This window comes from Taeniopygia guttata, chromosome 4 (assembly GCF_048771995.1).
Source record: "Taeniopygia guttata chromosome 4, bTaeGut7.mat, whole genome shotgun sequence".
In the NCBI taxonomy this organism is placed as follows: Eukaryota; Metazoa; Chordata; class Aves; order Passeriformes; family Estrildidae; genus Taeniopygia; species Taeniopygia guttata.
In genome coordinates, this window is record NC_133028.1 from 38895221 (window position 1) to 38921297 (window position 26077).

At 37.3% G+C, this 26077-nt stretch overlaps 1 protein-coding gene across 12 annotated transcripts in view; it reads left to right on the plus strand.

Moving 5' to 3' along the window:
• MARCHF1 (membrane associated ring-CH-type finger 1) overlaps positions 1-26077 on the plus strand; it is a 222783-nt gene that overhangs the window by 81768 nt on the left and 114938 nt on the right. For 6 of the 12 annotated variants that reach the window (XM_072928432.1, XM_030271420.4, XM_072928439.1 and 3 more), the window contains exon 3: positions 15369-15577. The exons of the other annotated variants lie outside the window; for them this stretch is intronic. Coding sequence is in view for 1 of the 6 variants with exons in the window: in XM_030271420.4 (XP_030127280.4) it covers positions 15479-15577 (99 nt within the window). In the remaining 5 variants the exon portion in view is untranslated. The remainder of the gene's footprint in view (positions 1-15368; positions 15578-26077) is intronic. 12 annotated transcript variants of the gene reach the window in all.

Consider the following 26077-nt stretch of genomic DNA (forward strand, 5'->3'; position numbering starts at 1 on the left):
GAGTTAACACAGGGTGAAAAAGTAGAATTTTGGGGTTTTTAAAATGTGGTTCAGGGGGTTCAAGATGGAGGGATTTGGGTGTGTCCTAGGCTTCTTCTCCTTTTTCTTGTCCTCCATGCCTTGGTGTGATGGTGACACTTTTCTATTGATTTAAGGTAGAGGCAGACTGTCTAACACAGATGATAGCTATTGGCCCAATATTGTAAACATAATACATGTAGTTTGGAGTATAAAATGTAAACACCACCCGGGGTGGCACACAGAATGCCATGGCCTCCTTGCTAGACAGAGCTCAGCAGGCTGGAGAAAGAATGTTATAGGTAAGGAAAAATAAACAACCGTGAGAAGCTGATCCTATGCATTTCAGACTCCTTCTTTGGCTGCATGGGCTGGGAAACAAGGACTTCTACAGCCTCGGAGTCATCCTGACACTGCAGACCCTGAGAAGCAACAACTTCCATTTTGAAATAAACTTGGCTTTCATATTGAAATGATCTGTTGAAGAGGTGGGAGTAGTGTGCATGTTAAAGAAGAAGATTAATTATCTGTAATGACTCCCTTTGGCTCAGTTAACAGCAGGCAGGAAGATCCTGGAGTGACCCTGACAGCCTCGGTTTCCTAGGTGCTCCCATCAGGAGTGTCTCCTGGTTCCACCAGCTCAGTAACAGGCTGGCTTCCATCTACTCACAGGTGAACAGCCAAGCCTTCTCCTGTGGTGAAGAAGGAGCCCAGCTGTGGCACTGAGGAGGGGCTGTGGAGGGCTCTGCCCTCACATGTACTGACTTGGCAGTGCTGGTGTGTCAGACTGGAGTTGTCTTTGTGTGAGGTGATAGAATGAAGACATTTCCCGGGAGCTGACAAAGTGTAACTGCACTGCTCACAAAGAGAGATTGAAAGCTGATGTTCAGTTCTAGGGAAAGCTAAATCACAGCAATTCTTTTCTGACCATAGACTGAGATTTTTTGTTTTGGAAGAGATAGATCGTCTTTTATTTTAAATTACAGTGCTTTTTTGTTTCTCCCTAAGTAAATCACACTGTATTTTGATAGAGCTAAATATACAAAGTAGAGAAGACCTATGCATAAGCAGAATTATGAGACAAAAATATATAAAAATAAGCTATTATTTTTTTTCCTGGAAGATTTCTCTGAATTGTAATGTTTTTAATAGTCCACATAAATAAATTTTCAAAGATGCCACCATTAATAAGAATTTTGTTATATTTGAGAAATGCATTTAAGTACAGTTACGCTATTAGTACTACCAGTATTGTTAAGAGGAATGATGGCATGGTGAACACTCTGAGTCAGGAAAATATGAACTCATCTGGAGACATGTATTCTTAACCAATAAGAACTAAAACTTCTCTTATTAGCTCTTATAAGTCTCATCTGAGACCTAAATTTGGATTTTACGAATATATACTAGAAACAATTCTATCAACAAAGCATCTCAATATCTTCTGATTCTTAATGTAATTGATTTTAACTACAACCTGTAACTGAATTATTTAGGTTGATTTTATGCTATGAGAATGCCAGCCTTTTACAATTTATGGAATTTATTCCTTACAATTTCATTTAACAGGCTCTTGCTTCCTGTTTCTGACCTACTTCTTCTGTGCATCTTCCATTACTTATTCACTTTTGTTCTTCACCATTCATCTCCACCAGATGCATGATCTCTCCTTTTCATCAATATTTCTGCAGGTGGAAATTTTGTAGATTTCATACTATTTAAGTGAACCTGATGGGGGGGAGTGTCACAGTGAATGTTTATGACCCTGCAGCAGTGTTAAGTTGCACCTATTATAAGCTTATATATCTGCTTACTTGATGTTAGAATAAGTCATAGCAATAGTCTCCTTTCTTTGTTGCAAGAAAAGTACCCCAATGACCATGCTTAGATGTTTTCAGAGTTGTGATCTCTGAATAATTTGAAAAGGTGGTATTATAATTTGACCAGATGGTATTTACAGACATAAGTTGGGCACTGTTGTTATTGCCAGGAGTGTGAGGTAGGAAGGATTGCAATGATTCTTTGAAATCAGAGATTTTTTATTCTTTCTGTTGTTTTTAACAAGTGTAATTTTATGTTAATATAGCCTGAAAGTTCTAATTTTATTTAGGCTGGGTTTCTAATTTTCTAGACATGGAACACACATAAAGAAATGTTTTTCTCCTGTCTAAATATACAAAAAACATGTGGGTTGAAAATAGAGTTTTACAGTAGTAGCTTTTATTTCAACTATAGTTTTGTTCTGTTCTTTATCCCGTATTTTCTGGTTGAGAGAAAGTTGCTTGTCAAGAAGCTTACAAGGAAAGTCACTTAAAACAAAGAAAACCAAAAAAAGAGTATTGGTTGAATGAAGAAATTGCACCCATAGCTGAGCAGACAGCATAGAAGGCAGGTGCTCCTATGTGCGTCATGCTCGTAGTCATCCTCTGCCTTGAGTAAACTGAGCTGTGTGATTCAGAGAAGGACAGCTCTCAGCTTTTTGTTACTCGTGTGCTGCCAGGGACTTGTGCTCAGGCAACAGTGGGAAATTTCAATGCTTTTCTAAAGCAAACAGTTCCAGAAATCTCAACTGTAGGGCACTTGATCTAAAAACGGATTTGTACCTGCTATTAATTGGATCCTGGGTGGGCTGCGCGATGTGCAGCAGTAAGGGAAAATTTTGCCTCTGCGTCACAAATGCAATGAAACTCTTGACCCAGTGCCACTAATAGCTGTGGCTTAGTTGACACAATCTTGTAGCTTTTTTAAGCTAGTGGGACTGCAACAGCTCAGGGCTGTGGGAAGCATTTCATTCTTAGCTGAGTAATAGCAGAGAATAAAACTGCTTCATTCATTGCTTTGTGTCTTACAGACACCAGCTTTTTAGTCTTTCTGGTAAATGCATGTTACAGTATTTTTATTATAGGTCTTACTCTGTTTTGTGTCACTTCAATTTTCCTTACTGCCAGTGAGGGGTCATTTTTAACTGCATTTTCTATCTGAAATGAGAATTTCAGTGAGATAAGAAAGCTCTGGGTTTTCGGTTAAGTTGGTTTAAGTTTACTACTTAAGCTGGAAGAGTCCAGTGGGATGAGATTTAGGTGATAAAATACCTTGTCAGGCAGCTGAAGAATATTGGAGGGAGGGAGCCAAGTAGGGGGAAATTCTACAATCTATGTATGAGAGAGAACATTATTATAAGTAAATGTTTCTTAAAATACTAGTATCCACAAAGTGTTTATCAGTGGGTAATGTTAGAAAAAAGTACCTCAGTAGTTTTTGTGAATATTTTAAGGTGCTGACTTTTTTCAGGATGCTTTGAGACATCCTTCTGGGAAACATGGAAATGTTATCTTTGCAATCTTTCCTAAAGGAATTTTTAAAATCTCCCCCCAAAAATGTTTGGCTGAAATGGAGATTTTGCTAACTTCAGAAAATACTCAGTTTCTGCTCCAAAAATATTTTCTATTTCTAGATTTCTCTTATTTTAATCTAAACCAGTTCATTGAAGCATGTCACAAAGCATGTTTGATATCTAGTGTGTCTTTTTTCTGGTAAGACTCATATTTCACTAAATTCTCTCTGAAGAAAACAAAGGACAAATCAAGAAAAAATTTCAAAGATATTCAGTGTAGATTAAATTCATCACTAGAGTGAAAAGGATAGTTTTTTTAATGTCATCATAGCAGATTTTCTGGCTGTGATTTTGCTCGTGTGTTTAATTGTTGCTTTTAAATCCCAGAAGCAGATAGGTGGGAGTGGTTTCACATCTTGGAGATGTTACAGTGTAATCCTAATGTTCAGATCTGGGATATCTGTGCTGCTCGGAGAATGGGAGATGACGACTCTTACTTCCATGAAGCTGAGCTTTATAAAATTGCGTTTTCCTTTGTAGAGTATAAATGGTCTGGGAACTGTTGCTAGTGTTTGGAAGTCACTCCTAGAGAGTCTTAAACTGTTATGCTATAAAAACATGAGTGGCAATTGATAATGTAATGGTACTTGGTAAAGTACTCAACAGAACAAAGTAAACTTTTAATCAGTATGTGATGTGAAAAATATATATATTTATAGCACAAGGGGGATGAGTAGTAAATCTTATTTCAGTCCTGAAAAGGAATTTATTAGCTGTTTTTAATCAGGAGATTGACAGATCTTGATCCTTTGTTCATTTTGGCTCTAAATAACTACTTCTGACTCTTTTAAAAAAATGCAGTTTTTTAGTGAGACAGACAAGAAAAAACTTACTTGTAAACTGAAAATATTCCTGGAAAAGATGACTTCAGAAAGTGTACTAGAGAGCAATTGTAACTTTTTTCCCCTGATTGTTTTTGATTGCTATGGGCAAATGATGAAAAATCACGCTCAGCAAAGGTGAAATAGCTGTGTGGAGGAGGTGGGCACTCTGAAGTGCTTAGTGGAACTTAAAAAAACTGTAACTGGTATCGGATCTTCTTAGGCTGGATTTTCTTCCAGTTATTAAGTAGGAGTGTGATTACAGAACAAGTGCTTTTCACAGTATCCTCACATTGCTTGGGAGTTAACTCCAAAAAGTACTACTTTTATGTGGTATTGGTGAAAATTCAGTTTTTTATTGAAGCCTGAATGAAGAGATAAATGAAATAGCATGCTACATTTAATTTTATCTTCCAAAGCAAAGCACACAGGCAAAGGTAAGATAGAAGTATGATCAAGTTAATCTTGCACTGTTTAAAAAGTTGGTAATTGGAGTAACACAAATATATAATTAAATCTGTGGAAGAAGTGTGTTCATTTGGAAGGAATATTTAAGATCTATATTCTTCAGAAATACATAGGGAGAGTTGCAATGGTAAGTCCGGGAGTTTATGTTGGAGGGTGCTTTTCCTTTAGGAAATAATTTTATTGTCTTTTTCCTACTGCATGTGCCCTGCTGAATTACCACTGTTAGATGCTAAGCTCCATGGAAAAGTAACAGACAAAATAACCTCCTGACAGACTCTTGATTCCTTGGTCAATAAGCAATACACAAAAATCTGAATAAGTTTTATTTCAGTATTGCTTTTCAAAGAATATTCACAAGTTTGAAAGTAACCAGTGGATCCTTCAGAACGGGAACTCAAGGGATTTGTTTTCTGAACTGCTACAATTTAAAATGAGAAAGCTGTATTGTGATGATAAACTCTAAGTTGGTGTGGCAATGTCCATAAAAGTGTAATAATTGATTACAGAAGTAGGTAAACATCATAATGCCAAACTCTATTTGTTTAGAAATTAATATCTTTGAACTAGTTATGTGATTCTGCTTTTGGTATACTTTCACAATTTTAAGATTAAATTACAAAATTAATCCCATTTTTTTTTGTCTTGCAGTTTAATGTAGTTTGTCTTGTAGTTTAATTTTTATCTGGATAAAACAAAGATGGATGAAGAAGCCTTGTGCTTGTTTAGAAGAATGCTGTATCACAGATTTCTAAACTTAATTATCTTTATTTAATCTGAAATACATTCCATGTTTGTTAAAGAAATAACTTTTTTCTGATTTCATTATCTTCTCAGGCATGTAGAGTTTCAGCCAGGGACTGTGCTTTGTTTTGAACTCAGTCAGTGACCTCTGTAAAAATGTTTAATTAACTTTTGCCAGTGTCAATATAGTTCTATTATACTCAGCAGGCTAGATGAGCTCCCTCTGGTGGCTCATTTACATGGATGTTCTGTTCTTAATGTCTGTTTATTCGGGCAAACAAGGCTGCTGACCCCAGGTATCAGTCAGGCATCAGTTCCTTCTGGGCTTACACTTTAATTGAAAAACATCAATAATTTCCTTACAGAATGAAACAAAAGCATTTAAATGCACAGGAGGTTCAATTTGTTAGCAAAATAAAGAGCTACTGGGTAACAAAGTAAGCAAATACAACCAAATTACTTCCTTCTAAGTCAAAATCACACAATTGGTGGATGGCAGTAATTTAGCAGTATCACCCACTTACAATAGTGCTTATTCTTAAACTTAGGAGGTATTTGGATATTAAAGCAAAATATTGGACCTTGACCATGAAATTGTGGACTTTAGTATGAGCAAAGGAGCAAGTAGGGTAGAAAGTAAGATCACAGACATGGGCTTCAGGAGAGAAAATTTTGGCCTCTTAAGGGATATTCTTGGAAGTACCCCATGGGAACAGGCCCTGCAGGAAAGAGGAGTCCAGCAGAGTTGGTTGATATTCAAAGATCGCTTCCTCTAGGCTTGAGAATGATGCATCCTAATGAGCAAAATTGGGCATAGGCAGCAAGAGATCTGTATGGATGAATAACTCCTGTTACTCAACTCCTTGAGCTCAGGCTTGAGCCTAAGCAGGGAATACACAAGTGATGGAAGCAGGGTGGTCAGGCTGCTTGAATGAATATAGAGTGCTTGTCAAAGTAGAAATGAGACAAGGAAGATCAAGGCCCGTCTTAAATTAAATCTGGCCAAGGATGTCAGGGAAAGCAAAAAGGGCTTCTTCAAATACATCAATAATAAAAGGAAGAATAAGGCTAATGTGGGCCTGTTACTAAATGGATGGGGGACCCTGGTAACAGAGGACACAAAGAAGGCTGAGTTACAGAATGCCACCTTTGCAGGGGACTTCACTGGCAAGACCAGCCCTCCAGAATCTCTGACTCGGGAGACCAGGATAAAGTCATGTTGTAAGAAGGATTTTCCCTTAGTCAAGGAGGATTGGGTTAGAGAACACCTAGTGGTGAAGACTTGACATCCACAAGTCCATGGGCCCTGATGGTATGCATCTGTGAGTGCTGAGAGAGCTGGACAGCATCGCTAGACTGCTCTTGATTGTCTTTGGAAGGTCTTGGTGATGAGGAGAGGTGCCTGAGGACTAGAAGGAAACAAATGTCGCCCCAGTCTTCCAAGAGGGCAAGAAGGATCCAAGGAACTACTGTCCAGCCAGCCCCATCTCAGACTCTGATAACGTGATGGAGCAACTCATCCTGGGGGCCATCTCCACCCACATGGAGGACAAGGAGTGTCAGGAGTGGCAGCATGGATTCACTAGAGGTAAATCAGCAAAGATGTGAAGGGACTGAAGCATCTCTCTTATAAGAAAAAGCTGAGGGAGCTGGCCTGTTCAGCCTCAAAAAGAGACAGCTGAGAGGGGACTTCATCAATGTCTGTCAGTATGTGAAGGGAGGTTTCCAAGAGAGTGGAGCCAGGCTCTGTGTAGTGGGGCTGAACTATAGGACAAGAGGCAATGGGCAGAAACTGATGTACAGACAGTTCAATCTGAACACGAGGAAGAACTTCTTTACTGTGTGAGTGACCAGAACAGGTTGTCCAGAGGTGGTGTAGAGTCTCCCTCACTTGAAGATACTCAAGAACTGTCTGGACTCGTGTTGATGGGCCTGCCTAAGCAGAGAGGTTGGACCAGATGACCCACTGTGATCACTTCCAACCTTCCTATGTTGTGATACTATAAAGAAAATGATTCAAGAATGTTAAATCTGTGGTTTTAAACTGGGTTAATCCTATCAATGAACTATGAGTTAGAAATGAATCTTGGTATAAGAAGTAATTTAAGCTATTTCATAGCATTAAAGAGAAGCATAATCTCACTTATTGTAGTTTTCTTAAAATTAAGAAGCCAGGGGAATTTCTGGGTCAAAAACACCAGCAAGTTTAAAATGAATTTTCCACCTCTGTAATATTAGTTTCTACAGATACTTTCTAATTTCATGCTGTTGTAATTGAATGACATCCTTATCATACTGGCATTGAGACTTCCTCTCTCTGAAGCAGTGAAAAAAGTTTTGAAGCCAGACAAAGTACAAATTGGACATAAGGTCAAATATGTGTTCAGTATAGAATTTTTAAAAATTAAGTTATTGTCAGTAAAGCAGGTTACAGTATAAAATACTCAAAAATCAGAGAAATTATAGTTTTTGAAATGTGAGTATTTAGACATGGATAAAATTTTGGATGGAGAAGGAGAAAGGAGTCACAGCAGATAAGATTAGGAGAGAAATAGCAGTGTTTATAAGGAGATCAGATAGCCATGTGAAATAAAGGGGGAAAATAGAGTATAATCAATGATAGACACCCGTAGGAAGTTGAGAAGGAATATCTTTTAAAAAGTGGTTTGAATGAATATTCATTTGTGTGTTTAAATTATGTCTTAGTTTTTTAATGTTCCTTAAACATTCTAGCAGCTGAGATTCTCAAAACAAATAATGCTTATCAAGTGTGGCAAATCTCTAAATTCAAAGTCTGTAGACTTTAAATATTCACACAAATGGACTTTTTAATTTTTAATCACAAATTGTTCATCTCTTTTTTCTTCATCAAATAACAATTGAGAACACAGTTCATAGCATAATACTGTGTATCTGGATATCTGCAATGAAAATAAACGATCCTGGTCTTCCAGTATAATTATATGTGACTAGTAACAGAAGCAGGTGGGTTAGCAAATAATTTTCTTTTATGCAGGTTTTTTAGAACAGTTTCCTACTGTGTTCAAGTTCAGGATCTCTTTGATGTTGGTGATCAGATGATGAGAAAAAAATAGTCTAGTATTTGAGGCAATTACTGGTATACTTTGTTCAGGACTAAGAAGAATTGGAAATAACTTAGTTGGTGCATCCTGGGACAATGTTTATGTTTTCGCTGATGATAACTAGCATTTTCCAGACATCCTTTCATAAAGGAATATGCCGATCCAGACTGATTGTTAAATCAGTTTGTGCTCCTGGCTGCTGCCCAATTTCTTTTTCCTATCTCCCAGTGCTGTAACTGGGTTGCTTGTACTATTGAACCTCATCCTGTTTCTCCTGCTCTCCTCTAGAAGGTTGTCCAGGTCTCCCAGGATCGTGCCTCCATCCTCCTGTGTTGACTGACAGCATTGAAAGCTGGCCAAGAACTTGAGTCCATTCTTAACAAGCAATGCTGGAACTCTTTAAGATTAATCTATTCAGGTTTGCAGCATTTAACCCAAAACTGAGCAGGTGGATTCCACTGCTTGCTAAATTTTGATGCTTCTGTCATAAAGCCTGTCAACTGCTTTATGTTAGAGAGCTGTTTAAATACCTTCTTCCTGTATGTCATTTAGAAGTAGGAAATAATACTTTGTGTGGCAATGTTTTTATTACCTTTTACTCTAAAGAGGCACATGGACAGCACCATTTAGATTTTGTGTGCTGGTGGAAATGAGCAGCTAGGTAGCATGGTGTGCAGATTACTTCCATCACTACAAATGCAGGAACATAATTTTGTATATTATAAATATATATAAAAATATATACTGCTATGAAATGATACTGCCTTTATGTTTCCGAAGGTCAGCAACATTTGTAAGCAGAGGGATGCTTGAGAGTTCATTATGTTCCTCACATCCGAACTACAGAGGTAATAGGACCTCCTGGCACATATGGGCATACACACAAGTTGGATATTTCAAATTAGAATAAACATAGTAGAAGTCCTGTCTGTGTAGTGAGCAGTTAAGTGTCACTCTAGTATAAAAAATTTCTTTAGTGGACACTTTAACAGCATCACTTCAGTTCTTTTTTAGTGTAAATTGGTTAAATACAGTCTGCCCATTCTGCCTAAAAGTTGGTAATTTACTTTTTCTTATTGTTTTTATATGTTTTAGTTACATTTAAACAAAAATTCTAAACGAGCTGTTCATGTTACTGGCAGTTCTTAGAACTTCTACAAGTCTTCCCTTGTTCCCTATTTCAAGGAGACGCTCTAGTGTGATGAGGGAATAGAATGCTTGGTTTAACTTAACTAAAGTAAGTTTAATGCAAACACTACACTGGAGGCATCCGTGAAGGTCTTTGTGTTTGGCAGTGAAAATCAGTTGGTTTTAATTCTCTTTGCTGGGAGATAACAAAGATAATTGGTTTTAATAGCTGGGAGCAATGTTTTATCTGATTTATCACCATTCTGTCATTTCATATCTCACCTTCATCAACCTAAGTTTTGGCTGGGTAAACTTTTATTTGAGGTACCAGTCATATTTTAATTCAGTCTCAGCTATTACTTTTTGATTTTTAACTTATCTTTTGACTTGTACCATTCCATGGCCTTAGATTTTTCGATGATTTAGAAATGTTCTAAGATGTTCTACTTGAGTAATATATTTGCACAGAATATAAAAGTGGCAAATGGATTCCTCTGTGTTTGCACTGACTTCTATTAGTTTCTCAGTGGAGGGGAAGATAACCTGTGCTTAGTGATGCTGTTGATGAAATGATGTGTAATAACATACAATATCCTATGAATGGCAATGTAGAAAAATATCAAAAGCTATTAGTTTGATATTTTCAGTTTATTGCTTCCTTAATACCTTTAATACACCTCTATTGCTCTAATGCACCATATTACATTGCGTAGTACTTCTCAGCAGTTCAGTCAATTGTAAAGCTGAAGGAGGCAAGGAAAAAAGCTGTCAAAACTTCCCTGAGGATCTAGTAACGTGATGGCTTCATTCAAGTCTACACCAACTTCATTTGGCATTTAAAAAGCAGCTTCTAATATATCTCACACTCATTCATTCTTATTTGTGAAGAATGCAAATTCCATCAAGTTTTTAAAATAACTTTTAAGTTTTGCTTTTTCTAAGGACTTACTTGAACATGAGTTCTGCTGAAAACTTGCATTCCTGATGCTCCTCCGTGTGAAGCCAGCCCACAGTGCAGCACAGTATTTAGGACTTATTCAGATAGCAGAGAAAAACCCATTTCCCATTCCCATCTGGAATCTACTGCTTTGAAATACTTGTGCTTGGCTAAAGATGTTTTTCATGTTTGCCCTAATTCCATGATTAACTTTGTGCTCGTGTAGGGTTAAGGCTTGTGAGAGAACCTAAAGGAACTTTTCATTTATCTGAAAACTTTATTTGGTTCTAGTGTCAGCTTCAGGATGCTGTGGAAGCCCAAGGGATTGGTTTACAACAGTCCTGTTTGGTCTGCATTAGACTGCTGCTAGTTGCACTTTTAATTTGAGTGTTAGAAGCTTCTTCTAGGTAAAGTGACTGTACTCATGCCAGTTGATTACCTACTAGTATCCATCTGCTTCCACAGCTGCTGTAGAGTTCAGACTTTTGTCTCTGTACCCAAGTTGTGATTACAAGAGAAGCAATCCCTGGTGGTAAAGGGAACATAGCGTGCACAGTGCTTGTAACTGCTCTGTTTAATTTTTTGGGAAAGTGAAAGTCATTCCTAAATCTCAGGACTATAGACTATATGTCTATGCCTTTTTGCATGTTGAGTATTTGTAGCCAATGTGTCTTTTTGACAAATAATTGTGGAGTCCAAACAACCAACTTGTGTTTTATGTCCACAATGAGTTTTTTTTAACTTCAATATAGCTTTTTGCTGAAAGATCATATAAAAGCTGCAGTGCCTCTTATCTAAAGATGATTTTGTGTGAGTAAAAAAGAGCTAGAATTTCCTGGTTTTGATAGTGTTAGGTAAACTTACGTTTTTTTTCAATTCAAGAGTCTTGTACAAATTTTTCTGTTAGCGATGGCTGGGCTATTATATAAAAGCAGAGCTATTGTATGTAAGCTGCCAGTGAACTACCAGTACACTAGTACATTGTTTCCTTGCAATTGTGTTACAAAAGTATTGTATTGCTGTCTTTCATTCTCTCATTGGCACTTGCATCACTATGGTTGAACCATTAACCATAGCTGATCAGATTGTCTTCTTAGTTTCTGTAAATGGGTATGTTGAGAAGGTGATGTGCTCCTTATTAAACTAAAAACAGAGTGTGTGTGTGTAGAGTTATAATCCTGATCCCTTTTTGTTCCCAGATTCTTATGGAAGTGCCTCTAGGGATGTTTTGTGCAAGGAATGTGTGTCCTGAGTGTGAGAGAGGACGCTATACCCTTAGAGCCATGTGTGGAGGGAATAGATGAAAAGATTTCATGAGCTGCAAGTGAAAGCAGAAACAAGGGGTAGTCCACAGCTAGGGAACAGACCTACATTGTGAGACACTGGGAAATTATTCCTTTTGTCTCAATTTCCTTCATGGTCACCAAGATCTGACCGGTACTCTTCTTAAAGTATGTACCAAGGGGAATATGTTGGGTGACTGAAAATAAAGTTGGATTCTTTGGCTTATCTGAGTCGGGATTAGTAGGGTTTTGAGCAATAAGCAAGAGGAGGGAGGGGTGGTACTTCTCTTTTCTGTACTTACTTGCTTCAAGGGCTGTGAATTATATTAATGTAAATAAATTACTAATGAACACCCAAAACATACTCCTTTTTTCTGACAATGTCATTTTCACCTGCTCCAGGTGAGCAGTTCTCTTTTGTTTTTGTTATCCTCCTGAGATTGAAACCCTATCGTGCTGCTTTGCATGGCAGCTTCATACTTCACCGAGCAGCTATCACACTGTCCTTCACGTGAAGCATGGCTCTGAAATTACAACTCTTTGGGTGGTACATTTGCTAAAATGAGTGTTCTTTAAATAGGACACCACAGCCTGTTCACCATGGAGGATGAGTGGAAGTAAATACATTTTCTAATAAGGAGGGTTGTGTGTGTGTATATATAAAATCACTTTGTTTACAACTTAGGGACTCTGGGAGCTAAAAACACATTGTAAATTGAAGTCAGTAGTTTTGTTGTTTCTTTAAGATGTGCTCTGGTGTTCTGAGATCATAGGTGTATTAACACCTGTGCAAAAGTTTTTTGTTTTATAATTCTACCATAGTAAACTTGGAAAAGCAGAGATGGAAAACTAAACTTAATTCTAATGAACAATGATCCCTACCACACCTCTGCCACTGACTTTTACAATATGCATTTGGATATGTCCTGTACTTTCTAACAGCTTCCTTACCGTGGAGCAGTGATGATCTCTGTATTTCTGGGTGTAGCAGCATGAGACTTGGTTGTTCGGCCACTTGTTTTTAGCACTTGGGCTGAGAAGAGCTATATTCAGCATGTGTACAGGGAAGGCAATTGCACATGAATTTGAAGTCTCCACATGGTGAAGAAATGTAATTAGTGAGATAGTTAAGCAGAATGCAAGCATGGACCTACCTAATATTAAAAATACAGCCCTTGTTTGGAACTAGGCGGTTTTGTTATATACATATTGATGTTACAGGTTCACTGTGAGGGGGAAAAAAGGGGCCACGCATCATTTTAGAAAGAACTAAGTACATCACGCCCTGTAAGGTCTTTATTCTGGCTAAAACAGACATAGATGAAAGTGCTTACTGGTAAACCCAGAAATCTCTGATTTAAATCTCAAGTTCATATGATTTCTAACGCAGAATTATTGGCAGAGTATCAAAAGGCACGTATACTTTTTTAGGCTTTACTAGACATGAAAGCACATTTACAGGAAGGTTCCATTTTAATGCCATTAACCCTCTACTCTTTTATCAAAGAGGTGAGGGATTATCATGACAAAGCAGAGTCATTCTTAATCTGGTTGTGCCTCAGAGGAAGGAAAAGAGTTTTTCTGTAGCTTTAAATCATTCTATTGAACTAAAAAGGAATTTTCTTATAATAAAGTTTAAGTTTAAAGTTAAACTTTACTAGCCTGGTATATAATATTTCTTATATTTGAATATTTCTGGAATAATTTTTTGATTTGCCACTGTCTTGGTAGAGCTGGAGCTTGTAGTTTTTTCCTTTATTTATATAAAAAATCTTGCTGTGTACACTGGAAATTATTTAAACTTACAGTCAAACTGATTTTGGAATATTGGAAATTAAAAGTGGAATTAGCACGTAAAACATAACTAAAAATGTGTAAAGGAACTGTGTAAATGGCAATAGACTTAATTTTATTCTTTTTAAGTCTGTTCAGTGAATATAGATAGAATATATATGTTATAAATATATAAATATAAAGATGTGCACATATTTGCAGCATCTCTAAACTCCTAGCATAGATTATGTTTCTTTGTTAATGCGTTTATAAACTCTTCTCTTACAGCAGGTCAATATACCTTAGTTTAAATCAGTGATGTAAAACCAGGATGGCAACCTGAACCAGATCTCAGTTTATCTCAGGCTAGTCCTTAGTAAGCTCTATTAACTCAGACTGCGAAATAGTAACTAAAGTAGTGGAGCAGTGAATCAACAGTATTTTAAATCCTCCCCACTGGCTTTGTAAGAGAATCCAGGCTGTTTATAATGCTATTATTTCTTGTCAGAATTCTAAGTGCCGCTTTGTACAGCTGGAAATAAAGATGATGTATTTCAGGACTTGGGTAATATATTTTTTTCCTTTAATTGACAGCATATTAAAACATTTTTGGTGCCTGGTGGGGGATTTATTTTTCTTTCATTCCTGCATTATTTATACAGAATAATTTAGACAGCTAAGAATTTGACTTCTAATTTAATAATTTCTTTACTATTTTAAATCAAAATCAGTTTTCCTGGCATCCCTAATACTTATCAAGAATAATAAGTTTTTTAGAGAAGTATAAATGGTAGGAGTTTCCTTTCTTCGTATCCATTTTTGTTATACAACACCTGGGACTGACTTCTATTGTTTTGCATTTTAAGGGGAGGGAAAATGCTGAAACAGTTTTCCTGAGTGTTTTGCTCCATGGTGACTGAGAGCACTGAAGCTGTTGGGAGGGAGAAGCTCACATAAGTGACATTCTCGGGGTGTGTGTGCCTGTAAAGGCACGTGTGTGTCTGCCTCTGGCTCATCCTGCTGAGCTGGCTTCAGGGCAAGTCTCGGGAAAAGATGAGCACAGTGAAGGGTTAACATTTTACTATCAATCTCAGAAAGGCACATTTACAATCCCTCCCAGTCTTGTCTTCCTTTTTACACCTCGCTTGCTCACCGCTACTCCTCACTTCAAGGCAGATCCTTTGACCTAAGCAGATTATTGTAGACGTATGAAGGACACCGCAAGCTCTCCTGTGCTTTTAAAGGAGGAGATTTTGCCTCCAAAATAGGACACTAAGCTTTCCAGCCTTCTGCCGCTGTACCTAGCGGGTGCGAGGCAGTGTCTGGGGTGCTCAGTGGGCTCCTGTGGAATCGGATGGGAGACAAAAGCAGAAGTGGCAGCTGCTGCAAATGTGGGAGCCGGTGCCATTAGTGGGAAGTGATTGCTAATAAGGGCCTGTGAGACCTGGGTTTCCTTGGTTTCCATGACAGTTATTAGGTAACACAGAAATTGAATTGTCTCCCACAGTGCTCTTGGGGGATAGTGGTATGGCAGGGTGCTCCAGGGACACAGACTTGCAGCAACTCATCACTCTAAGCATGTGAAACTCCCTGGATTGTTGTGCCTTATTTCTTTCTTTGCTGTCTCTCGCTTATGTTTGCAATTTGCTCTGCTTTGTTGATTTTTTTTTCTTTTGATGGAAGACACTGTTTCTCAAATAATATTTTCCCCTTTTTATTTAGAACTGAGCTTGGCAAAGAGAGGATATGAACAATTATACAGGTGGGCTACTCGGGGGGAGTGAAGATATCAGGCATCCAAACAGGTACTGGCAACCTGCAGCTCTGTAAAAATGCCACTCCAGCAGATTTCTGTAGTTCCAGCGCGGGAGACTGCCAGCAATGGGAGAAGTTCAATGGGCACAAACAAAGAGAAGAGCAAGGAAGTGGAGGTAAGAGGAGGGTTTCAGTTTGCTCGGACAGGGTGGTGTGCCGGTGGCAGGCAGTGGTTTGGCCGCAGGATGCGGCGTTGCTGGAGTGCTGCAGAGCGCACAGGGGTGCAGCTGTAGCACACCTCGGGGGATGCTGTGAGAGCAGCACCTTACAGGGACAAGGAGCCTGCTTCAAAAGTCAGATAAATTACTGAAGGAAGTTGCAAACTGCATCAGGGGGTTTTAATGTTTTCGTTTAAATGAGTGCAGCCTGCTTGTACCGGCAGTCATTGTTCCCCGTAAGCTGTCAAGTAGCAGTTTCTTTACAATAGGTTGGATAGAAAAGTAGTTTTAGTAACATTCCTGTCTTTGTTAAAAAACAACAAAAATACTATACTAAAAACTGTCTTTCTAGTGTGTCCTACAGGTATAAGCTTAGTTTTTTTTCCATTTAAAAGGCATCAGTGTTTTGTTTTTTATCTCTTGACTTTCTTTAATTTGTGAACATACAAAAGTGTAGTTTCATCACTAAATACTGTATCCTGTTGTCTCCCAGTTAAGAAGAAACTGTACATTCTTATTACATTGATGGTTAGTACAAGAAGAAATACAGAAAATATATGCAATTTTAATGGTATTTTTACCTGTAAGAATCTCTTTTGCTATGTTATTGTGCAAAACAAAAAAAAAGCATTCTTTCCAAACCCAAAACATAAGTAGTCTGTTGATAGATGTAGCAGTAAATATATGTAACATAGACATCTGCTTTTTACAGACATTCTTCTTGTCTCTTTGTTTTTCTTTTTCTCTTGCTGTATGGAAACCAAGGAACTATTGGGAAAACAAACATGTCTTTTAAGCATTGTCTGAGAGACTGTGACAAACTGTATCCCTGAAAGAAGCCTTTTTTCTGGTGGATTGTGTGACATAGTTTTCCAGAAATTGTTAAGTTCAACAGATGGTTGATATGCATAAGAGATCTGTGTGACTGTGGAAAAATATTGCTTTGTTTTTGGTTTTTTTTTTTAATTTTTAAATTTAAGGTAATAATTTTGCTCAATATTTGGCTATGACAAGTTCACTGAAAATTATTATTCTGTTTTTCATCTGAGTACTTTAGTATAAGTAGCATCCTTCTCTGGAAGTAGTCTCCAGTTGTTAAGTGGTAGCACAGTAATGAGAGTTGTAATATTTTGGGGTTTCTGTCCTAAAATGGAAAGTTTTGGTTTGGTTTTATTCTTCCATTAATTGGTTAAAGTTATCTTCTAAACTTAATATAAAAAGTGCCGAAAACCAACCCTACAAAACTCCAAACCAAACTTAAAGTACATGGTACTCATTGAAATGTATTTGCAAACTGCTCTCTGCTGGTCAGAACTTAATCATTCTGCTTGAACTTCTGCTTATCCTATAAGCTTATGGCTGGAATTTATACAGCGTACAAACTCCCTATTGCTATTGATGGAGATAGTAACCCAAACAGTAAAGGCTGCTTTCCCCATAATATCTACTTATGTAAATTATGGTGATGATCAGGTTTGTTTTGTGGATGTAATTTGGGAGTAGTGAACCAGTGTTCTTATTGTCTAGACAGAGATTGCTCAGGCTTAGGTAGATGGTGGTCTCCCCCTGCATGGTATGGTTCTCGCAAAGGGAAACTCCCCTAGCTGGTCCTCAGTGTTTATGTTGGTGAGAGTCTTCTGGGTTCATGGTATTCTGATATTGTTTCCACTAGCAGGCTTTTGGAGGTGAAAGCTAAGTAAAGTAGTTAAGTGGGCTTCTAGCTTGAGAGCATCAAGCTGGTTTAGGTTTAGGGAGCATGGAAAAAAGAAATGTCTAAAAGGTCTTTCAGTTGCTAGGGATAACAACTGTTAGGATTTGTATGCCAAATCCTGTTATTGCTAAAGAATTTTATGTTGTGTTTAGACAGCACCATTAAAATGTATGAAGAAGAATTAATCTTCTGTCTAATTGCAGAGCTGGATGCAGTGAACTGTTTCCAAGCTCATGGTGAATTTGTGAATCTGCCTTAGTTGTAACAACTGAGGTTTGTAATGATGCAACTCATTCTGTAATGCTTTTCTGTGATTTTTAGATGCTCACACACATGCTTTATCTGAAGGTTTTAATATGTGTCTGTACACATTACAGATGATTGCCTAATGCTGATCGATCATTAAGGATGCTAAGTGCAGCATCACTTCAGAGCCCCAAGTGCCTGTAGTGAACCTCTGGCCGATATGGGGAGTAGAGGTGTGCTAACAATGGCTACAGGGAGTGTTTATAGGCAATCTTTCTCTGCAGTGTCCTTGTGGGAGTAAAAACTTTAGTGCAGGCCATACCTGCAATCCTTCAGTGATTTGTCTCAATAATTAGCAGAAGTTGTAGCTAACAATGGAATTTACATCAAATTTAGCTCTAGAACTTCTTTGAATGTAGCCTGAAGAGGAAGTAGGTTTTTTCCATAATGAAGCAGTGAAGATGCTTAGGTGTTGAATAACCTGTTGCAGCAGCTGTACACTACATTTCCACACACAGGTATAATCTTCTGCTAGTTTTGTTTCACTGATTTTAGGAAAGCTCATGAGCCATTAATGCCACTGGCTTTGCCCCAAGCATGTAAGTGTACAAGCTGTCTTTCTTACTCTTTTAGTAATGCAGTTGGAAAAATTTGTTGCAGGAAGGCTAAAGTGCATTTGCAACATGATGTGGCCTTTTTTTTTTTATTATTATTTAATAGTTAATTCAGCTTTCTTCAATATTTGAGAAGTATCTTAAATTTATAGTGAAGTGTGGAATTGGGTTTCTGTAACAAAGAAAAACCCTTGGATGTCTGTTTTCAGAAGAGTTGACTAATAGAACTGTTGCTCAAAGTGAATTAAGTCAGTAACCTAAAGATCAAATTATGCCATCAGGACTCCAGATTTAGTTAGTTTTTTAATAGACTTCAGTGCCTTGGGACCAATGTCATGGTAATATATGACCCCCATTTTATATGTATATAATATTTCAGCAGTTACTTTGAATTTCTGGTTGGTTTTCCCTGCTGTAATAAAAAAGGTAAAAAATGTATATGATTCCTGAAGAACAAGGTTGAGGAAATGCCTACTCTGGCTCATAATTTTATTATTTAGTTGTGAACATACACTGTGAAGTTCATAAAGTAGCCTTAGTTTACGCTGGCTTTTGTACGGGCATAAATTATTATTCTAAAGTAAGTTAAGTGCAGAAAGAAAATTTCATCCAGTGAGAAAACTGGGCAGGGCAGGTGAATGAAGGTCAGCAAAAACACTAACACTAACCAAGAGTTTTACAAGGGTCATTCAATAAACTGCCATGACTACTGTGGAAAGCCAGGCTTGAATGATGTACACTTAGAGTGGTAGGAGAAAGTTTTTAAAAGCCAAAAATTGATATCATGTGGTAGAGAAGACACTCCTTGATGCCAGACTAAGTGTGTAGATAGTCTCTTCAGCCTAAGCAGCTTTCAATACATGGTACTGGAAAATTTACATGTTACCTGAAGGGAAAATTTTCAGAGTAGAAGATAACCTTAATAAAGAAAGCAGTAGCAGATATCAATCAATCTTTATTTGGTTACTTTTCAAGACTTTGATTAAAAGAAAATAACTCCAACCAAATAGCCTTTGTAATATGTTTTTTGGACATTCTTGTGCTAGTATAACTTGCTTGTTATAGAGATGAGTCTTACTCTGTTGCCCCAAAACCCAACTCGATATCCTAAAGATGTTACAAAATTTGATATTCTGTAGTTAACAAGTAACAAAATAGCCATGTTGCTTTTGTTTTAGTTTTGATTCTTTGCTCATAACTGCTAAATGGTTTTCTTCTTATGCCTACTGTGCTCCTCTGGTCTTAATATTCTGGGAGGTGATGATGACTATTAGTTTCCTTCAAAAAGGACTTCACAGAATGCAGTAAATTGCAAGGAGGAATCCTCATTCCACTGTGTATTGTACTTTGGCATGAAATTTAGTTCTGCACCCTGCACAGTTCTGTGCTGTGAAGGAAACTTGGGACCTCTCTGTTCTTCAGCAGTTTTTTAATGTCCTGCCTTCTCAAAAGTAGTAAGACAGAATGAGACCTGTAACTTTGGAGGTTTTAAATGCTACCTGGGAAATAGTAGGCATTTATGAAGGAGTATAGTAAATTGGATTTGAACGTGGTGGTTTCTTGTACCTTAAAGGAAAAAAAAAAAAAGAAAAAAGTCTATGTTGCTCGAAATTATGTACGCTCATTTATTGTGTAGAACATGCATTTTTTTTGGTGAGGAAATCTTCAAGTCAGAATTGAGACTGAAACCTAAGGGGTCTTTTGAATGGCACTTTTGAGTAGCTGCTAATGTTTGTTTTAAGCACCAGACTAGAGTAACTGCCTAATGTTTGCCTTAAAGCTTGTAAGTAATTTAGGAGAAATTGACATGTTTTTAAAGGAGGAAGCAATAGCTGAATGTTATTGATGATAATGAATTGTTTTACATTTATCTGTGTTATCTCACTTGTTACCTACTTAATTTTTAATAGATGTAATGATAGAGGAAATATTTTTAAAGGCTGAGACTTTCTTATATGCTACAATGAAAGTGCTTTGACATTTCTGTTAAATAATTTTCATGGCAGTTGTCAAGTACGTACAGAGATGTTTGATGCTTGAAACATGTCTGTAATTAAGAGAAAAGGATAAAGGCTTTACATGTTGATCTTGTTTTACTGCCTTACAAACCTAGGTCAAACAATGTATTCAGTTTTGTTGTGGTTTTTTTTGGTCTGGTAGCTTTGTTTTTGGAGGGGTGTGTGTATGTGTTTTGTTTGGGTCTGGTTTGGTTTTTGCTTTTACATAGAGAGGCATAGTGTTTAGTATAGTTAAATTTCTTGGTGGCTTGGTTCACTTTATCAAAGGTTGAGAATAGTGTAACTCCTAATATGTGACAATTTCACATATACCAGTGCTAATAAAATAGCTTAAGGCATGTAATGCAAGGAATAAAAGTCTTAGAATTGCAGGATATTGGTAAAATAATTCATAAGCCAGAGAGATGGTTTGGGTTTTGTGGCTGGTGTTATCTCACATTCTAAACATTTCTTAGGTATATCTTAACAGATAAATAGAGATGGTCATTTATTACCTAAAATACACTGGGATTTTTTTTCTACAGGAAGGGTAGGGATGTTTCTTTTCAATGACAGCTGCCTGGGAAGAGTCATGTAATTACAGTCTTTTTAGGAGGTATGATTTTTTATTCAGCAATAGATGTGGGGAGGGGAAGCTCTAGAATATGAATCAGATTACTGATGTGTTCTGACATGTATTGCTTTCCCTTCATAGTTTTTCTTCATGTAAAGCTCATGGTGAACATGATGTCTCACACAATTTGTGACATAATCTCTAATCCTGTTTATCATCAATGTTATATCGTATTTCTTCTTGACATGACTATTGTTTGGACTTCAATGCTATGTTTGCATGGAAATCCAACTGCATCTGCAGTTTAAGACACTTCCTAGTGATTTTTTTCTGTATTTTTTTGTGGTGATAGATTGCTCCTGTGATAATGGTTGAAGTGCTCCCAAGGTACACCCATAAATCAACCTGTGTCATGCTTAGTTATCTTTAGGATGTTTTAGAAAATTAAGTTCTTTATCAGTAAGTCTTCTGGTCCCTGTTTGGGAACTGTTATTTTTTTGGTCCGCCCACGTGATGCTAATGACAAGCAATTTCATGACAGTGAGAGAAATGGGAAATGTTAACGTGCTGTATTTGTTACAATAATTTTGAAACATTGTTTCCTTTTTATATTTCTGTGAATAAAAACATTACTGTGCTACCAGTAAGAAAATAAGAGATTCCTTGCTGTGCTTTTATTAGCATGCTTTGGGATAATGCAATTCTTTATAGGCTGCTTTTCCTGATAAGATTATGCAACGGCTACTGGCTGCATGGGAGGGTTTTTTTGGTCAGGCTTGTTATGAACAGTCTGTAAAAGCATAATTCTCCAGTTTGCTGTGTATTGACTAAGCATCCAGTACTAGTATTGATTTTAAAATTGATCTTTTCGCTGATAAAGGATTTGAAGCTCAAGATTCTGTGTCTGAGTAGCCTTCTGCCTCTTTATGTTTGTAGCCAGTGCTTACAATCTGCTGGCACGTGTCTTTTGTTGCTGCTGAAGTCTGACTACAAGTCTTATGAAGAAAGCTTTTATAATTCCTTTTATCTCTGGAATTCCCAGTGCAAATAAATTGAATTGGGCTTGTGTGTGTAGTTGTTCCCTCCTAGTCTAAAATGCCTCTGAGTTTAAAATATTAGGCTTCAGATTTCATTTAATTTGGATTTCTCACTAAAGTTAATCTGAGGTTTTATAGAGGAAGACTTTCCATATGAAAATTAATTGTAGAATTTTCCTACTAAATGGTGTTTTTTAAAAATAAATGCAAGACCCCGACAAACTAAAGCCATGAACACAAAAGTTTCCATCTTTAATTGTTGGTTGTTTGTCTTGTCTTTAGCTATAAGCTTCTATACTTCAGTTTCATGACTTATTTTGGGTCCGGAATTATATCGAAGCCATGTCTGTAACTGAGGCAGTTTGCAGAATGTGTTGTAGTGTCTAAACCTGATAGCTGAATAGGGTACCAGGAACTGGATACAGTTCGGGAAGCTGAAAAACAGGTGATTTACTCTAGGTACCTTTCACACTATGAGCAGTGTTCTGTGAGCTGTTTGCCCTGATGGAGATGCCTTTCCTCTGAGGGGTTGGCGTGTTACAGATAAAATTCAGATAGAAGTTATTGAAGGCAGAACTTTGTCATCAGCAGAGTCTGTGTCCCAAGACTCATTTTGGAGAAGTATTTTTGAATCTAGTCAGCATTTTTAAAAATAGCTTCCATGGTCACATATACCCTAGCATATCTTGTTCTATTTAAAGGCATTGAAATCTGGTTGTTGGCAACTATTTGATTCGTTAAGAAACAATATAATAGAGGCTCAAATTGCTTGAATATACTGCCAGCTTCACAAAACTGATGCTAGCTTGATAGGTTTCTCCAGTTTTGTCTAAATCTAGCTATCTGAACAAGAAAGTTTAAAATCCTGTGTGTTCAGGCATATTGAATTCTATAACATTATTATTATTAATACTAAAATTGTTATTAATGACAGTAATATTTAGTTATTCAAAACCATGAACAAAATAATGCTGAGTTTGGTATGATTTTTTTTCCAAGGCAGAGAACACTTGCCCAACTTGCCTTTCTCAAAGACCCTGTGAATGTTGCTCAGTTTTAACCGTGAAAGGGAAAGATTATTTTTTGTCCAGTGGAGACAACACTTCCAGCTCATATCACCAGCTTTGGAAGCTTCCTGACTTTAGAGAATTGTCATAAGCATATTAGAAATAAAATCTTAGTTTCAGCAGTGTGCATATGTATAAAGTACTCAAATTGCATGAGGCTTGTTGATTCTTGTCCTTTAAAATGAGGTAGTTATTGCAGATCTGCTGAATTCTGTACTTAGAGACAAAGGCATTGTTGCACCCCAACAGAGATCACCCAGCATCTGTCACAGCTCCTGGCCTTCCCTCTGCTGCAAAGGCTTTTCTTGTGTCTAGAAACAATTTTCATATTTCTTAGCTCCTATTTATATGTACATTTATAACTTTATGATTTTGAGATTTTTTTTTCTTTTTTTTTTCTTTTTTTGTTTGTTTTGTTTTTATTTTAAATAAAAGTCTAGATTTTGTATTGGAGAGTGTAATTTGACAGTGTAACCTTACTTTTAATGGGAATACAAACATCAGCTGTTTTACATTCCAGGGTGGATTAATTTGACTTTAACAAGAAGATGGAGGATGACTCTCATCCTACTTTGAAGTATCAGTAGATGTTTCAACTCTTTTCCTAGGCTTTGAATACACAAGATTCAGGACTTCATTTCTGTATCAGTGCTGCCTTTTGAAATTCTGGCAGCAGGAACAGTATGTGCAGACAGTGGCAGCTTTTCCTTGTTCACAATATGTTTCTTAGGACTATCCATGTTGTGGAATGAAATTTTTCAGTAGTTAGCATGCCTGTACCTTCATTTATCTCAATTATGAGCCAAGTATGTCCAGCTATGTAGTCACAGGATTATGTGAATATAAATGTTGAAATATTTTAGTGTCAATATAAGAAAACTGTCTCCTGGAGCGATTAGGTGTATGTCTTAACCCCCTGATGTGATCCTAAGGAAACCCTTTTAGTTTACTCACTAGAGATACTTGAGATTACAGCTATATTTTACAGTACCATCATGCTGAAAAAGTTTAAAGTAGTTACAGAGATGTCTTATTGATTTTAAGGAAATGCTTGTCTTAATAGAGATTTGTTGTGTTGTGGCAGCCCAAATAGAAAACCCCCACACTGTCATTTCTCTTAAAATAATCGTGCTTGCAGATGCTTAAAGGGAGGCTTTTCCATCCTATACTCTACCATTACTGCATTAGCCTGTTGCAATGGCTTTGTTGTTTTGAGAGGGATAAAGATGCAGCAAATGCTTTGCCCTCTTAGTACTCCCTGTGCTTCTGGGCAGGAAATCAGAAACCTTAATTTCAGTATAGGATACAAATGTCAAGTATTCAGTGCAAGAACAAAATAAAGTGAGGATAAGAGTCAGACAGCAATGCCATGTTAGTATTTCTAAGTTTTAGCTATTCCTTCCATTTGCTTCGGACACTTTGAGAGGAAAACAAAATCCTTCTGATCACTTGACTTACCCAGTGGTAGACAAGACATTACCACAGGACAAACAGTTAATTGGTCAGCCCTTGTGAAAATAGTGCACAGTGCTGGTGAAATACATGTCTGCCTTTTTGGTAGTGAACCCTGCAGTGCTGGCGAGTAGGCACTGGGATGTCTGAGTATGCTGTCTCACATACTGGGTGCAGCTCAGAGTGCTGTGGTTTGGCAGTGTACATGGCCCAGAGAGGAGTCAGTTTGGAGCTGCGAATGCTCTGTGCCTAGAATGACACTATATATGCAGTTTTCTAACCACTTGCAGCTTCTGGTCTGAACACAAGAGCTCAGACACGTGGGAATGTGTTGGTTTTCCTGAGCCATCTGACAGTGCTGTCTCACTGTTACAGATGGGCAGCAACAGCAATGCCTGTTAAGACCCTCTAATGCTGCTGCAGTCTCCTCCAGGGAGGAAAGGAGGTCACAGCATGCACAGGGCAGTGCTGCTGTGAGCTCAGCCTGTCTACATCCTGTGCTTAAAATCTGTTTCAAGTCTCATTAGTGAGGAATGCCCACTGTAGCCCCTGTTTGCAGGTAGTTTGGTTTGGCCCTCCTGAGCTACAGTGAGAGTACTGAATGGTGGTTTGCTGACGGTCCTCTTCACAGGATTCATGGACAGCCATTTAATGCATGAAAGTGGTGTTATTTTTGATGGAAGTTTTTCTGCTTTATTCCTTCTTGCTCCATTTATCGTCTATGAATGCTGTTCTTTGACAATTTGATGGACTACATTTGATGGACACCTTACAGTGCTCTGACTTCAGTTCTAATTCCAGATGTAATTTTCTGTGCTTTCATTTTTCTCCTCTGAAGTAAGTGTGACACTGCTCCTTCTGCTTTCACAGAACATTATGAAATCCCCCAGTGAAGTCCACTTTCTAAGGGATGTGGATGTGTTGTGTTGTTTCCTGTGGGTGGATCCTGTAGGTAAAAAGTTTCCATGGAAACAATAAGCCCTTACACTTTTACTGTTCCCACATAATCATGGAAGGTCTGTGCGTACCGTACAGTTTGGATCAACTTATTTCTTATGGGGAGACTCCATGTTTTTTGCCATTTTAAGCTTTGTTTAAAACACAAATAGTAGTTATATATCTCTTGTACATGTTTTGAGTGTGGTTGAGAATTTAGACTACTTGTTTCACTGTCCATTTAAAATTTCCAAATATTAACACTTAAGAACTAAAATCATAAATTATAGAAGATTGGAAGACTAATAGTAGATTTTGATGTCTTTTTTTTGTTTGAGTGTTTGGGGATTTTTTTATTCAGCAATACGATCTTTATTTTATGTGATTTATATGTTCATAAATCATGTAACTGCTTTTCTGTGTCTTTAGCAGGTAGGTAGAAGGGCAGTTCTACATTTTCATAAGTTATTTCAAGATTCTGGTATTCCAGTCAGGCTCACACTTTCTGATAACATAAAACACTTGGTAGACTGATCATGATAGTGCTGACAAACCAAATGTGCAAGGAGTTAAAAAGAATCACCTTTTAAAAATATGTTGGCTGAAAGATCATTCAGAATTGCCTGCTTCAAAACATTTCAAATGAAAGAAAAAGTCAAACTATTCAGAATAGGTTTTGCATATTTTCACAGATTGTGTTATCAAACTGTCTCTACAATCTCAAATGCAAGGCAATGGCTTGTAAGAGATATTTGGCATTCTTGCTTAATAATACAACTCTAAGAATGTGCATTGTTTTTTTTACTTCTGGAGGTTTCATAGTT